Source organism: Pelodiscus sinensis, chromosome 2, assembly GCF_049634645.1.
Source record: "Pelodiscus sinensis isolate JC-2024 chromosome 2, ASM4963464v1, whole genome shotgun sequence".
NCBI classification, from domain to species: Eukaryota; Metazoa; Chordata; order Testudines; family Trionychidae; genus Pelodiscus; species Pelodiscus sinensis.
The window spans coordinates 37798554-37813436 of record NC_134712.1 but is presented as its reverse complement, the minus strand read 5'-3'; the positions used below and the strand labels follow the sequence as shown (position 1 = coordinate 37813436).

The window sequence follows — 14883 nt, the reverse complement described above, 5'->3', positions numbered from 1 at the left end:
GCTCTCACACAAACAGATTTTTAAATTGACAATGTAGCTAAAATACTTAAGGGTTCACACAAGAATGAAAGTTATTTCTAATTAACTAAAGGTGTGACTTTAAAGCAGATTAAACAGCATTAAACCTCTGTGTGGATGCATTCATAATTAAAAGTGGCCTTAGGACTTGTCTGCATAGCCCCACAGTTCGGACTGTGGGGTGGTAAATTGCTGCGTTCTTTTTGGAAGCTTTGATTTTTCTGTATTAAGGGCTCTAATATATCCATTTTCATAGCTATAGTCTGTCCACTTCTTTTGCTTATATTGTTTATTCCCTTTATGTAGCTTAAGTTGATAAACGTGGGTTTGTATGAAGATTCTCTTTCTTACAGATAATGAAAACATTAGGCAGCTGCTTCTGGAAGGTGTGCCCGTGGAATGTGCTCACAGCTTTATCTGGGACCAGACTATCTGCAAGAACGTTACTGAAAATAAAATCCCAGAGCAGGTAGCAAACATCATGGATTACTATAAAGAAACTGGGTTAACATCTTAATGCCTTCCCTTATAATCAATACAGTAATGTTTAAAAATCAACTCTGCTGCAATTCACTAGCAATATCTTCCTAATTTAATAGTTTTATGTTACTGAGATGAAGAGTCTCTTCTCTAGTTCACTGGAGTCTCTTATGCAGTTTTCTTGCACAATCAATACAGTAATGTATTATTCATTACTTAATTTATGCTATGAAATACAGTTGTAATGGCTTATTTTAGGATAAAATTACAGTTTTCTAAAAACTTTGGGTTAGAGCCTTACCCTTGCTCTGTTGCCTTGACAACTGGTCAAAGGCCAGAGGCTCTAAAAGATCTCAGATCTGGTTAGGTGAGAGTTCCCATAGTGCAAGAACTAAGGGAGATAGCTAGAAGGCTGCCTTGCAAGAGTTTGCCTCACAAACCCAGGCATGGGGGCGTTCTGGAGGGCCCTGCCTGAAGCAGGGTTGCAGCACACTGTACTGTGGAGATTCTGGGCAGAGCTGTATCCTGCAGGCATCTGGGGACAGGCTGCTGTAACTTCTTAGGCTCTCACTTCCTCCGCTGTTCTACATCCCTTGATCTGGAGGACAAGAAGGCAGCTTAAAGTCCCATTAGCTCTTCCCTCTCCTCCCGTCCCCCACAAGTTCTGCACTGCTGATTTCTGTATAAAGTGACATGATATTCTTTCAGATGGCTGTCTTTGTGTGAACAGTCGATCAAAGCACTTCTAAAGCATGACCTGTGTAGCTGAATAGAAATAACTGTGTACAAGCAAAACAGAATAACCAGTATGAATCTGGTGATAGTCTCTGTGCTGCCAAGAACTTGAGTGCTAATTATTCTGTAAAGCTATTCAGAAGTCAGCATTTCTACTTTGTTGCTAGCAAAGACGCACTAACAAGCTAAATTTGATGGGCCTGATCTTATTTGATGTTAAATGCCTTTGTCCCAGAAGGTGGTCCACCCTGGAAACTACCGTATCTAATCACCGGTGGATATACTCGAATCCAATAAACACAGACACGTGTTAAATTTAGAAATATATTGTAAAGTACAACAGGTAAAATATACAACAACATGGATTATAATACTGAACAAATTAACCAACCCCTCACCCATGGATGTAACAGAAGATAGAATAGATGGAATGGAATAGAAGAATTCTATACTCAGTCGTCAGAGGCTCTGGTAGCTTTGAAGCTTAGGACCTTCTACCCTATAGCTGCTTTTAGCTTTGGGAGAGGAACACTGAGGTGTCCTGAACTCCGATGTGTTGGTGGTAGTACGGCAGAACAGTTCAGTTCTTTGTTTGGTCCCTGCTTTCGCAACGGACGAGTGCACTGTTCATAGTTCACAGGCAGAGCAGTTTCCCATGCCGCAGGGCCTTCGCCACAGCAAGCAGAATGAAGCTCTGTGATGTCACAACCTGATGGTGTGGGAGCAGGTAGCTGAGGGTCACGTAACTGGGCAATTGCCACAGCGGTGGGCCAGAGCACCCTGTTGGTGGCAGTGAAGTTAGGTCTGGTCTGTCACTGGCCTGGTCCCCGCCTTCGCCATGGTCTCCAGATGACAAGGAACGACTTTCCTCCAGGTGATACAGGAAAAACTGCCGACCCGATCTCCTCAGGAACTGAGGTTTTATAGAATCCAAGGTGGGAAAACATCAAAGGTTTCAAGTACAAAGCATAGCGTGACAAGTGCACGATAGGAGGCTTGTGCAGATTTGGTGCCATGTGCACCCTGATGGTATCGTGAGCATAGCCACGTGCTGTGTGCAAAATGATGTTTTGGCGGCAAAGTCACTTGGGTTCCATTTAAAGTCCTCCTTAGTTCAGACTCCATTTTGATTTTTCAATATGAGCTGTAACAACTTTCTTACTTTCAGCTACAGTGCTTGCTCTGTAATACAATAATGTGGAGCATGGATGTGAAAATCCTGCTCCCCCCCCCCCCTTTTTTTGAGGGGGGTAAGGTGAAACATGACGAGATTCATATTTCTCCCAGGAGCATCCTACATGTATGTGAACCATTTTTATCTCTAGGTTAAGATGGATTCAAATGTACTTAAAATAACCCAGGCAGAATTCAGATTTCTTTATTATACACAGTGAAAATAGGCAATCATTTCATCTGTAACTGTAATAACTTGCTGGAAAAAGAAAAATGACTGCTAAATTACTGAGTATTTTTCCAACTGCTTGTATTCCATACCAGGATTTAAACCGTATGAGAGGTGAACTGTTGGTACCTGGCTCACAGCTTGACTTGGGTCCTCGTGAATCCAAGATTCCTATACTCTTGGTTCAGCAGCCAGGGAAAGTGGCTGGTGAAGATCGACCAGGATGGGGAAGTGGCTGGGATATCTGTCTCCCAAAGGGCTGGGGCATGGCTTTCTGGATTCCTTTTGTAAGTGGCTTTCATTACAAATTATAGGCAAATAGGACAGGTTATAAAGTTAATGTACTCTGATGTGTGTACTAGAGAAAACTTGTTCTTGTGCAACCTGCTTACAACTGCTGGGTCAAAATGTCAGTTTAGAGAGAGCTGATGGAAAGAAAAATAAAACAACCTAACATTGAACCACTTCCGTTATTGGTCTAATAATGGATGTTTGGACAGAGAATTTATATGGAGGCAGAGTGAGCAGACCATTGCTGCTTTATAGTTTGTCTATTTCTTTAAAATATAAAATAAATACAAAATTTTAAGGAAAAAGGTGTATTCTAAGAGTTTGCCAAAGTTCTTATTTAGCCCTTACTGCCATCCATGAAGCCTAGCACTAGGTCAACCTCTCCAGTAGGCTGTCAGCTGAGGGGTCTTACACAACACAGGCTGGGAATCTCTAATTTCATCGGTCCTGAAACAGGAAAGCAAAGTTTAAGTTATGCTGAATGCTCTTACCTTGCTGTTTGGAACATTCTGTTCTCATCATTCAGAGGATGGTTTGTTATACTGCTATGCAGTTGGCTACTCAAGTTCTGTGCATACGGGTGGAACAATTGCATTAATCCGTTGCATAATAAAAGGTAATTGAACAACTTTGCACAGATGATATAACCCTTGTGCCAACACTTAAAGTAAGAATTTTTTAAATAATTCTCTAGGTTTGTTGATGGTTCTAAGGACTTAATAGAGTACAACTAGCATTTAATTCAAATGAGTTTTTAGAATGTGACATGCAGGGCTTGACGAACGGCAGCGAAAGCTGGAAATGGATGACAGGAGAGGGATCTCTTGATTGCCTGTTCGGTTCACTCCCTGTGGAGTTTCTGGCATTGGCCACTGTCGGAAGACAGGATACTGGGCTAGAGGGACCTTCCGTCTGACCCACTATGACCATTCTTATGTTCTTACTAATGTTGTTTACCTTACAGATATATCAAGGCGCAAGAGTAGGTGGCTTGCAAGAGAGCTTGAAACATTCCGAATATAAAAGAACACCTCATATTCCAAATGATTACCCAGACTGTCCTGCTGGAGTCCAGTTTCAAGAAGATCTAGAAAGCATTCTTCTTGAAAAATTCAAGAGGTGAAGTTAATTTCTCCAAGACTGATTGAGTGCCATTTTAATCAAAACTCAATATGCCTTAAAATAGGGGTCAGCAACCTATGGCTCACTAGGAAGCCGGATATGGCTCTTGAAGCTTGAGCTCAGCTCCCCTTGGCTCCCCCTCAGCAGGGAGCCCACGGACACAGCAGGCAGCCCCCAGGCAGACTCCTCTGATTGCTCTGCCCCCGAATGCTAGAAAAGCGGCTGCTGGGCTGGGCTTTTTTTTCACTAGCTGTGAGCCTGGAAGGGAGAAGGGAGTGGTGCTTCGTGGCTGCTCCTGCCCCAGCACAATCCCATTTGCTGGTTTCTGGCCAATCGAAGCTTCCTGTTTCAAGAACAGGCATTGTGCAAAGCACCAATCCTCCTTCCCCTCAGATTCTTATTCACAGAGCATATGGCTCTGCAGCCTATGCAGGAGCAGGGCAAGCTCCTGAGAAATCTGCTGGGCTGTAGTCTCACTGGTAAGTCTCCTGGCTAGAGCCTGCCTCTGGCACCCCTGCCCTCCTTTCCCCTCCAGCTCTTTGCCCTCTCACTCCTACTCCCTATATCACATAACCCAAACCCTCTGCCCCCTCCCGAGCCCATACCCCCTCCCAGAACCTGCGTCACAGTCCCCTGCTGCTCTAGGTCACAATCCAAACGCCTGCACCCCAGTCACTTGCCTTAGGTCACAATCCTGTGTCTCTGGTCACAATTGCCTCCTTCAACCAAACTTAGTGGCCCCTGGTTCAAAAAAGGTTCCCCACCCCTGCCATAAATAAAGATAATGTTGAAACCTTTTGTGTTGGACATAAGATTTTATTTTATTTAAAAAATGAAACCTGGCTAACAAGCCCCCAATTGGAACCCAGCCCCCATCTGGCCACAGCATCATAACACTACTGCATTCCCTCCCCCCCCACACACACCAAACCTGAGCCTATCATACACCTGAACCCCCTGCCCTGAGCCCCTCATACTTCCACATCCCCAGACTCCTCCACCCCCACATCCTCAGTTCCCTGCCGTAAAACTTCTGCACCGCACAATATCCCAACCTTGTGCACTGAGCCCATCATACACTCCAACCTCCTGCCCTAAGCCCCTCATACAGCTCAACCCAGATTCCTGCACCCCACATCCCCAACCCCCTGGCATAGATTGACAGAAGACAGCCTGAATGTGTGCGTGAAGGTGGATTTGACCTATTATGATGTAAACTTCAAAGAAATGCATGAAAAGATGCAGCAGCAAAAATCCCATTAAATAAAGTCTGTGAGTACAATGTTTCATTTATGCTATTATTAATCATGTCAATTATCAATAATATTCAGTTGTATATTTTCAGTCATGCGAATAGGCATTCTTATATGGCTCTTTGTTGACCACTTGTTCTGAATTTTTATGTAGTTTAGCTCTTTGGTTTGAAAAGGTTGCTGACCTGCACCTTAAAATTCCCTGTGGCTCAGTTCAGTTTCTAGACTGGTGATTTGTGTTGAGGCTTTGTTAGTATTTTAAATCTCACTATATTAAGAAACAAAAGTCCATGTTATGCAGATTAAGTGCTTTCCTCTGAATAAATTAACTAAAAGCCTATTCCCAGAGTTCTGTTCAGAAAAAAACCCTAATACAATTGTGCATAATACAACAAAGTAAAACAAAGCCATACATTTCAAATTCAACATGTAGGGGAAAACCAGTGTCTGCCAAATGAAGGATAAAATTGGTGGCAAGACATTTTGGTTTTATCTATTTAAAGAGGGTGCAAGAAACTAGAGAAAACACAAAAATTAAACTTATTATTGAGTGTATTTATTTTCCCAAGTAAATGAATGGTTATATTCTAATTCTTTGGCCAGGTTTTCTTAGAAAATAACCTCCCAGAGCATACCTGAAAAACCTTTTATTGTATTTGAGGTAGATTCACCATTTGTCAGCTAATGTCAAATACACACATAATACTGTAAAGTGATCGGAAGCTTGGCAGTTACCTTAGATTATGCTTTTATATCCAATGTGTAGTCTCTCTTTAAAGAAATGTGGGAATTGTCTGCATTTCAGTAGTATTCTCAGGGTCATCATATAGAATATTCAGGTTCTTTGGGCTCAGCAGAACAATGGTTGCCTCAGAATGTAGGACAACTGGAATTACTCTCTGGGCAAATAAGTGTCAAATGTTCTGCTTGCTGCCGAGGAGAAGAGGCTAAGGAGAAGACTGAATAACATTGGGCACAGCAGTGCCAGCAAGGAAGCAGCACCCTTTGCATTGCAGAAGTTTAGTTACATACCGATTCTGTGTAGAACTCAAATTTCCAGAGATTCAGAATTTGTCCCAAAAAAAAAAAAAAAAAAAAAAAGATGGCAATTAACTTTTTAATCTTGTTAAGTTAATTAAAATACAACGGAAAAAAAGATGCTTAGTTTTTTGGTAAACTGGGCCCTGTCACTTAATTTTTTTTCTAATGATTTGCAAGTTAGCTGAATAGATTATTTTCCTTTATCTGGTATTTCAGCATTGTATTTTTTCTTTATTCTTAAGGTGCTCTGTAATGAACATTGTTTCCTTGCTTCCAAGTTTTTATGGGACATTTTTCTATTTCCTTTTTTCTTCTAGACGCCCACCTGCAAAAAGGGCAAACTACGTCAAACTTGGCACCCTGGCACCTTTCCTCTGCCCATGGGGGCAACTAACCAGGGATTGGGAAGTGAGAAACAAAGCTCAGGAAGAATCTGTGCTTGCTTCATCCCCAGACAGAATGAGCTGTGCAATTGAAAGTCAGGTTCCTTGTGATCCCAACCCTGGATTGATTATAGAAGATTCTCAAGGTGACAGGGTGACATGCTCGCAGGGTGACATGATGGAAGAAAGGACGACGATTCAAAATTTATGTACAGAACATGAAGATGCAACAAGTAATGGCTTCTTTGTTGTTAGGTATGTAGGAGCGACTCATCAGTATGTACTGTCCGGTGTGCTTATTATTAAAGAGGGATGACTTACAGGGATGACTTACTTATAGCTGCAGCGGCACAGGAGCCAAGAAAACAGAGCTGTAAACAGGGGAGTTTGAGTGGGAGTTTGTAAAGGGAGTTTGGATTGTGGGACTTGTTTGGAGTTTGTTTTTGCTGTGGAGAGGGTGTTTTGGTTTGTTTTTGTGTTCACCAGACTAATAGGATTTTGGTGAGAAAGTAGATAAAACATAGAGGCATTAGTGGCCATGGCCCAAGTAGTAGAGAACACAAGGAGGATGATTGGATGTGGTAGCTGCAGTATGTACATGATTCTGGAGGGGGTACCTGAAAGGAGTTTTGTTTGCATGAAGTGCCGCCTGATAGAGCTGATGGAAGAAAAGATCCGAAGACTGGAGATGCAGGTGGAAACTCTGGTCGAGTTTAGAAGGGGGTTTGAGCAGATGATGGGGCAAAGGCATGACATGGCTGAAGGGGAAAGCTTAGATATGCAGATGGAAGCAGGATCAAGGGCCTCAGAGGGGGGACTGCTGGGCAAAGAAAATGGACAGTGGAAGCATGTGACTCAGAGGACCAGGCAGAGGAAAAGATGGGTCAGTGAAGGAAAAATAGAGCTCAAGAACAGGTATGTGGAGCTGGAAAATGAAGAAGGGGTACAGCAGGTAGATAATGAAGATGGAAGGGTAAAGAAGAAGAGAAGAGTGGCTAGTCCCATAGATAAAGGGGAAGACTTACTGGAGACAACACCAATAATGAGCATTAGGATTACAAGGGAAAATAGGAATGGTAAGGACTTGCAGCCAGAGAAAGCTAGAGATAGACCAGAGAATTTCACTGTCACTAGGAAAAGGCAGGTCTATGTGATTGGGGACTCCTTATTGAGAAGAATAGATAGGCCTGTAATCAGAGCTGATCCAGAGAATAGAAGGGTGTGCTGTCTGCCAGGTGCTAAGATACGAGATGTGGAACTGAGGTTGAAGAGAATTATTAAGGGAGCAGGAAGGAATCCATTGATCATCCTTCATGTAGGAACAAATGATACGGCTAGATTCTCGCTGGAACGAATTAAGGGAGACTATGCTAGGCTGGGGAGGATGCTCAAGGAAATTGAGGCTCAGGTGATCTTTAGTGGGATTCTGCCTGTTCCTAGAGAAGGGCAACAAAGATGTGACAGGATTATGATGATCAAGAGATGGCTTAGGCAGTGGTGCTATAAGGAGGGCTTTGGGATATATGGTCACTGGGAGGCATTTATGGATAGAGGACTCTTCTCTAGAGATGGACTTCACCTAAGTAGGGAGGGAAATAGACTTCTAGGATGGAGGCTGGCTCAACTTATTAAGAGAGCTTTAAACTAGGAATTTGGGGGAGATGGTTGGGAGATGCCAAGGTAATCTCTACGCCAGATTTTAACACTGAGAGGGAGGAAAACAAAGTAAGAAAGGATATAGCTGGGGGTAGGAGAATGTACATGAGGAAGGGTACGGTGGATACTAGTCAAATAGGTCATATTGGAGGTACAATGTCCGGGCCAAATTGGGTAAAGAATGTGAATGAGGCCAAACAGCAAAAATTAAGATGTTTGTACACCAATGCGAGGAGCCTAGGTAACAAAAAGGAGGAACTAGAGCTATTGGTCCAGGAATTGAAACCAGATATTATAGGAATAACAGAAACATGGTGGAATACTAGGCATGACTGGAGTACAGGTATTGAAGGGTATGTGCTGTTTAGGAAAGACAGAAATAAGGGTAAAGGTGGTGGAGTCGCATTGTATATCAAAGATGAGGTAGACTGTAAAGAAATAAAAAGTGATGGAATGGAGAAGACAGAGTCTGTTTGGGCAAAAATCACATTGGGAAAGAAAACTATTAGATCCTCCCCTGGGATAGTGCTTGGGGTGTGTTATAGACCACCGGGATCCAATTTGGATATGGATAGAGACCTCTTTAATGTTTTTAATGAAGTAAATACTCATGGAAACTGTGTAATCATGGGAGATTTCAACTTTCCAGATATAGACTGGAGAACAAGTGCTAGTAATAGTAATAGGGCTCAGATTTTCCTAGATGTGATAGCTGATGAATTCCTTCATCAAGTAGTTGCTGAACCAACAAGGGGGGATGCTATTTTAGATTTGGTTTTGGTGAGTAGCGAGGACCTCATAGATGAAATGGTTGTAGGAGACAACCTTGGCTCGAGTGATCACGAGCTAATTCAGTTTAAATTAAATGGAAGGATAAACAAAAATAAATCTGAGACTAGGGTTTTTGATTTCAAAAGGGCTAACTTTAGTAAATTAAGGAAATTCGTTAGGGAAGTTGATTGGACTAAAGAAATTATGGATCTTAAAGTGGAGGAGGCCTGGAATTATTTTAAGTTAAAGTTGCAGAAGCTGTCAGAAGCCTGTATCCCTAGAAAAGGGAAAAAAATTATAGGCAGGTGTGTTAGACCAAGCTGGATGAGCAAGCATCTCACAGAGGTGATTAAGAAAAAGCAGAAAGCATATAAGGAGTGGAAAATGGGAGGGATCAGTAAAGAAAGCTACCTTATTGAGGTTAGAGCATGTAGTGAGAGAGGCTAAAAGTCAGGTAGAGTTGGACCTTGCAAAGGGAATTAAAACCAATAGTAAAAGGTTTTATAGCCATATAAATAGGAAAAAAACAAAAAAAGAAGAAGTAGGACCACTAATTACTAAGGATGGAGTGGAGGTTAAGGATAATCTAGGAATGGCCCAATATTTGAACAAATACTTTGCTTCAGTCTTTAATGAGGCTAATGAAGATCTTAGGGATAATGGTAAGTTAACAAATGGGACTGAGGATAAGGAGGTAGATATTACCATATCCGAGGTGAAAGCCAAACTTGAACAGCTTAATGGGAGTAAATCGGGGGGCCCAGATAATCTTCATCCAAGAATATTAAAGGAACTGGCACATGAACTTGCAAGTCCATTAGCAAATTTTTTTAATAAATCTCTAAACTCAGGGGTTGTACCATTTGACTAGAGAATTGCTAATATAGTTCCGATTTTTAAGAAAGGGAAAAAAAGCGACCCGGGTAACTATAGGCCTGTTAGTTTGACATCTGTAGTATGTAAGATCCTGGAAAAAATTTTGAAGGAGAAAGTAGTTAGAGACATTGAGGCTAATGGCAATTGGGACAAATTACAACATGGTTTTACAAAAGGTAGATTGTGCCAAACCAACCTGATCTCCGTTTTTGAGAAAGTAACAGATTTTTTTAGATAAAGGAAATGCAGTGGATCTAATCTACCTCGACTTTAGTAAGGCATTTGATACAGTACCACATGGGGAATTATTGGTTAAATTGGAAAAGATAGGGATTAATATGAAAGTTGAGAGGTGGATAAGCAACTGGTTAAAGGGGAGTCTACAGTGGGTCATACTGAAAGGTGAACTGTCAGGTTGGAGGAAGGTTACTAGTGGAGTTCCTCAGGGATCAGTTTTGGGGCCAATTTTATTTAATCTGGATGATCTTGTAAATTGGAGTGATAGCAATAGGATGAAATTTAATAGTGAGAAGTGTAAGGTTATGCATTTAGGTATTAATAACAAGAATTTTAGTTATAAGCTGGGGACACATCAGTTGGAAATAACGGAGGAGGAGAAGGACCTCGGAGTCCTGGTTGATTATAGAATGACTATGAGCCGCCATTGTGACATGGCTGTGAAAAAGGCTAATACGATCTTGGGATGTATTAGGCGAGGTATTTCCAGTAGGGATAAGGAGGTGTTAGTGCCATTATACAAGACATTGGTGAGACCCCATTTGGAATAGTGTGTGCAGTTCTGGTTTCCCATGTTTAAGAAGGATGAATTCAAACTGGAACAGGTACAAAGAAGGGCCACTAGGATGATCCGAGGAATGGAAAATCTGTCTTATGAAAGGAGACTCAAGGAGCTTGGCTTGTTTACTTTAACCAAAAGAAGGCTGAGGGGGGACATGATTGCACTTTTTAAATATATTAGAGGGATAAATACCAGGGAGGGAGAGGAATTATTTAAGTTTAATACCAATGTGGACACAAGAACAAATGGATATAAGCTGGCTAGTAGGATGTTTAGACTTGAGATTAGACGAAGGTTTCTAACCATTAGAGGAGTGAAGTTCTGGAACGGCCTTCCAAGGGAAGTAGTGGGGGCAAAAGATCTATCTGGTTTCAAGATTAAACTAGATGGGTTTATGAAGGGGATGGTTTGATGAGATAACATGATCTTGGTAACTAATTGACCATTCATTATCAGTGGGAAATAGGTCAATGGAGGGATGATAGGAGTTACTATAGAGAACTTTCTGGGTGTCTGGCTGATGAGTCTTGCCCACATGCTCAGGGTTTAGCTGATTGCCATATTTGGGGTCGGGAAGGAATTTTCCTCCAGGGTAGATTGGCAGAGGCCCTGGAGGTTTTTCGCCTTCCTCTGTAGCATGGGGTACAGATCACAGCTGGAGGATTCTCTGCATCTTGGGGTCTTCAAAGTATTTGAAGGCTTCAATATCTGAGATATAGGTGAGAGGATTATTCTAGGAGGAGTGGGTGAGATTTTGTGGCCTGCACTGTGCAGGGGGTCAGACTAGATGATCATAATGGTCCCTTCTGACCTTAAAGTCTATGAGTCTATGAGGTAGGCCGTGAGTATCCAGAATCTAATTGAAAACCACCCACACTCCTGGAGGGGATGGGGAAGTGAATTCTCCTCTGATAAATCTCTACCCAAGTGGGGAGGGTGAGATAAAAAGCCTTCTTGGGAGAAGGAGAACCTAGGAAGCTGTTCTCCTACCTTTCCTCATGGCGAGTGGGGAACCTCTTTTAATAAGCAGTTTGTCAGTACTTGCTTTGGAATGGGCATGCATTGATTGCCTCCACTGGGAAGGCTATTTAGAGGACTCAGAGCCGTTGGTAGGGAGAAAGTGTCATATTTTTATAAAAAAGGAAAAATATGAAAATGCACCCAGCAAAGCTCCTATTACAGTTTCAAAGCTTTATCGCTCTTGATATGTTTACTTGTAATTCCATCTCTAATGCATGGGGTGTGGACAGTTGTTCTGACTACTCATATTTGTATAGAGTGAACGAAGATCTCGTATGACTTCTAGAACAGTGATTAAGCAAGATAATGCCATGCTAGCGCATGTGAAAAGACGTGTCTGGGTGTCGGTGAGGGTGCATAGCAGCATATGAAAATAGTGATAAAATGTAAAAAAGTAAATCTGGCATTAAACTCGAAGTCAAAAGTGCTGAAAATGTAACTGATTTTTAAGTGGATTGTGACCCTTTTCAGTGAACAGTCCTATACCTGTGTTTTTGATTTTATAGTTCTCTTTTCTCATTTTAAGAGCTTTACAAAGGCTGTCCAAGGTAGAATCATTAATTTACAATGACTCTTCTGAGTTGTAATACTTTGAGCATCCTCTAATGCATCTCTTAAACTTCATATAGGAGCAGAAAACTGTTAAGGCAGTTGTCAGCCTGGTGCCGGCCTACTTGTGGAAAAGGTCAGAGGGTACGCCCTGCTTCAAAACTTGGACAGAAAGAAATGACAGAAGAAGCTCTCTTACCAATCTTCAAGTGCTACCGAAGGGCGCTGGTGTGGGTCAGCTTGTCTCTGCTAAGAAAGGGTAGCCCTGAATTACATGCTATGATATGTGTTCCAACCCAGGAGGATTTTCTACAGCTTGACAAAGACCAGCTCTTCTGTGGTCCTCAAGAACCCAAACACCGCGACATGTTCAAACACAAGATACTGAAACTAAAAGAGAGAAAAAAGAAAAAGAACAATGGGAAGGCCCTAGAGAGTGGTGCTTCTCATGCCCTGGAGGCAAAGGCAGTTGAGGAGCATAAAGAACTAATTCTTGGCTTATGGCCTGACCCTCTACCAGATGTTACTTCCCACTGCTCTAGAATTCTTTTAGGGTTTGTCACTCAAGGGGATTTTTCATTAGCTGCTGGTTGTGGAGAAGCATTGGGGTTTGTTAATTTGACGGGGTTACTACATATGTTATCTAGTCAGCCAGCCGATAAAAAAGGGCTTGTTTTGTTAAGAACTCCAGCGTCTCTGCAATACAGATTTGCTAGACTTAATATTGAAGTATAAGCATCATATTATAATAAGGTACCGATATTACCAAAGAAATTATTCCTTGTTTAAAGTCTATGGACTTGTCTCAAATCTCAAGAAATACTTGTGTACCCCATGTTTGTAAAGGGCAATTTATCTTCCTTCAAGCTAACTTGTTAATGAGCTAACCTGTTGATCATTTATCATGTTTATATAGCTCAAATACTTTTTCTTCTGAATGTCTGTATCAGTTTCTGTTTTAAAACATATGTTGGCTTATGCATCTAGAAACACTTTCTGATACTTTTTTTCTAAAGGGCATACTATTTTTTGTTGTTGTTCCAATGCAGTTGAAGCCAGCAATATCTAAGATCTTTCACTTTACAGTGTTTCCACTTCAAAAGGCTTTTTTTATATGGCTGCTGGACTCTGATTACAGTCCATGCTTCTGGTAAATGCATGCCGTCTGGACCTGTGTATATAGCAAACAACTTTTCAGAGCCTATTTAGTCTTGCTGTTGAACAGGTTTGGCTGCTTCAGAGTAAAGTTCTGTAACTACCTTAACCATAGACAGTGTAGACTATTTGTTTTCATTGAAAATGTTCAGTGCTTAAATGAAACAAATGATTACATTCTATGTTAAAGGCTGTGAAACACTGACAGCAGTATGTGTTGGAACTTACATGAATCAAAGCTTTAACTTTTTTCTTTCTGAATCAGTGTGAACTTATTAAAACAGCATTTCCTTTTCAGAATAAACATTTTTTGTTATCGAGAAGTGGTTTTGGCCTACTATGTGATGAGAACTCTTTTAAAATTGGAAACTGAACTACGTAATTTGAAGGTGTGCTGAAGTGCTTTAATGAGACCGTTAGGATCCTAGGCATAGTGTGAAGTAATGCAAATTAGTGGTTACCACTCAAGAAATCGATATTGGTATCATTGTGGATAGTTCTTTGAAAACATCTGTCCAAGGTGCAATGTCAGCCAAAAAAGCTAATAAAATGTTAGGAACCATGAGGACAGGAATAGATAAGACACAGAAAATATGTCATTATAAAAATCCATGGTACACCCACACCTTGAATACTGCATGTACTTGTATCTTACCCCATCTCAAAAAAAGTTATATTAGAATTGGGGGGGGGAAAGAGAAGGGCAGCAAAAATGATTAATGTTATGGGATAATTTCCATATGAAAAGAGATAAAAAAGATGGGGACTGTTCATCTTAGAAAAGAGATAAGGGAAATATGATAGAGGTCTATATAATCATGAATGGTGTGGAAGAAGTGAATTAATGACATGTTTGTTACCCCTGCATGAAACACAAGAACTAGGGGTCAAGTAATAGGCAGCAAATACAAAAGAAACAAAGAAGTGCTTCTTTACACAATGGTCAATGTGCGGTACTTGATGCAAAGACATATTGTGAAGGCCAAAAACATAACTGGGTTCAAAAAATAATTTGGTAAGTTTACTGGGGATAGTCCATCCATGACGATTAGCCAAGAGGGTCAGCGGCACAACCTCATGCTCTGGGTGTCTTTAACCTCTAACTGAGAAGCAAGTACTGGGTGACATGGGATGGATCACTCACTCTGAAGCATCTGGCTACTGTTGGAAGACAAGAAAATAGTCTAGATGGACCAGTGGTTTGACCCAATATGTTATCTACAAAGAGAATACAGGGATTGCATTTTAAAATAGGTAAATATACTTTCTAATGCAACAAATGAAAATAAGTTTGTTTTTTACTTGCCTGCCTAGGAAAGAGTTGTGTTATGC

General features: G+C 41.2%; 1 protein-coding gene across 6 annotated transcripts in view; it reads left to right on the top strand.

Annotated features, from left to right (window-relative positions):
- The window catches only part of POP1 (POP1 ribonuclease P/MRP subunit), a 45381-nt gene extending 31507 nt beyond the window's left edge, over positions 1-13874 (top strand). For all 6 annotated transcript variants that reach the window (XM_075920313.1, XM_075920316.1, XM_075920318.1 and 3 more), the window contains 5 exons: positions 372-487; positions 2731-2922; positions 3891-4045; positions 6660-6980; positions 12477-13874. In XM_075920313.1, coding sequence (XP_075776428.1) covers positions 372-487; positions 2731-2922; positions 3891-4045; positions 6660-6980; positions 12477-13131 — 1439 coding nt within the window. In that variant the 3' untranslated portion in view covers positions 13132-13874. The remainder of the gene's footprint in view (positions 1-371; positions 488-2730; positions 2923-3890; positions 4046-6659; positions 6981-12476) is intronic.
- The last annotated feature ends 1009 nt before the right edge of the window (positions 13875-14883 follow it).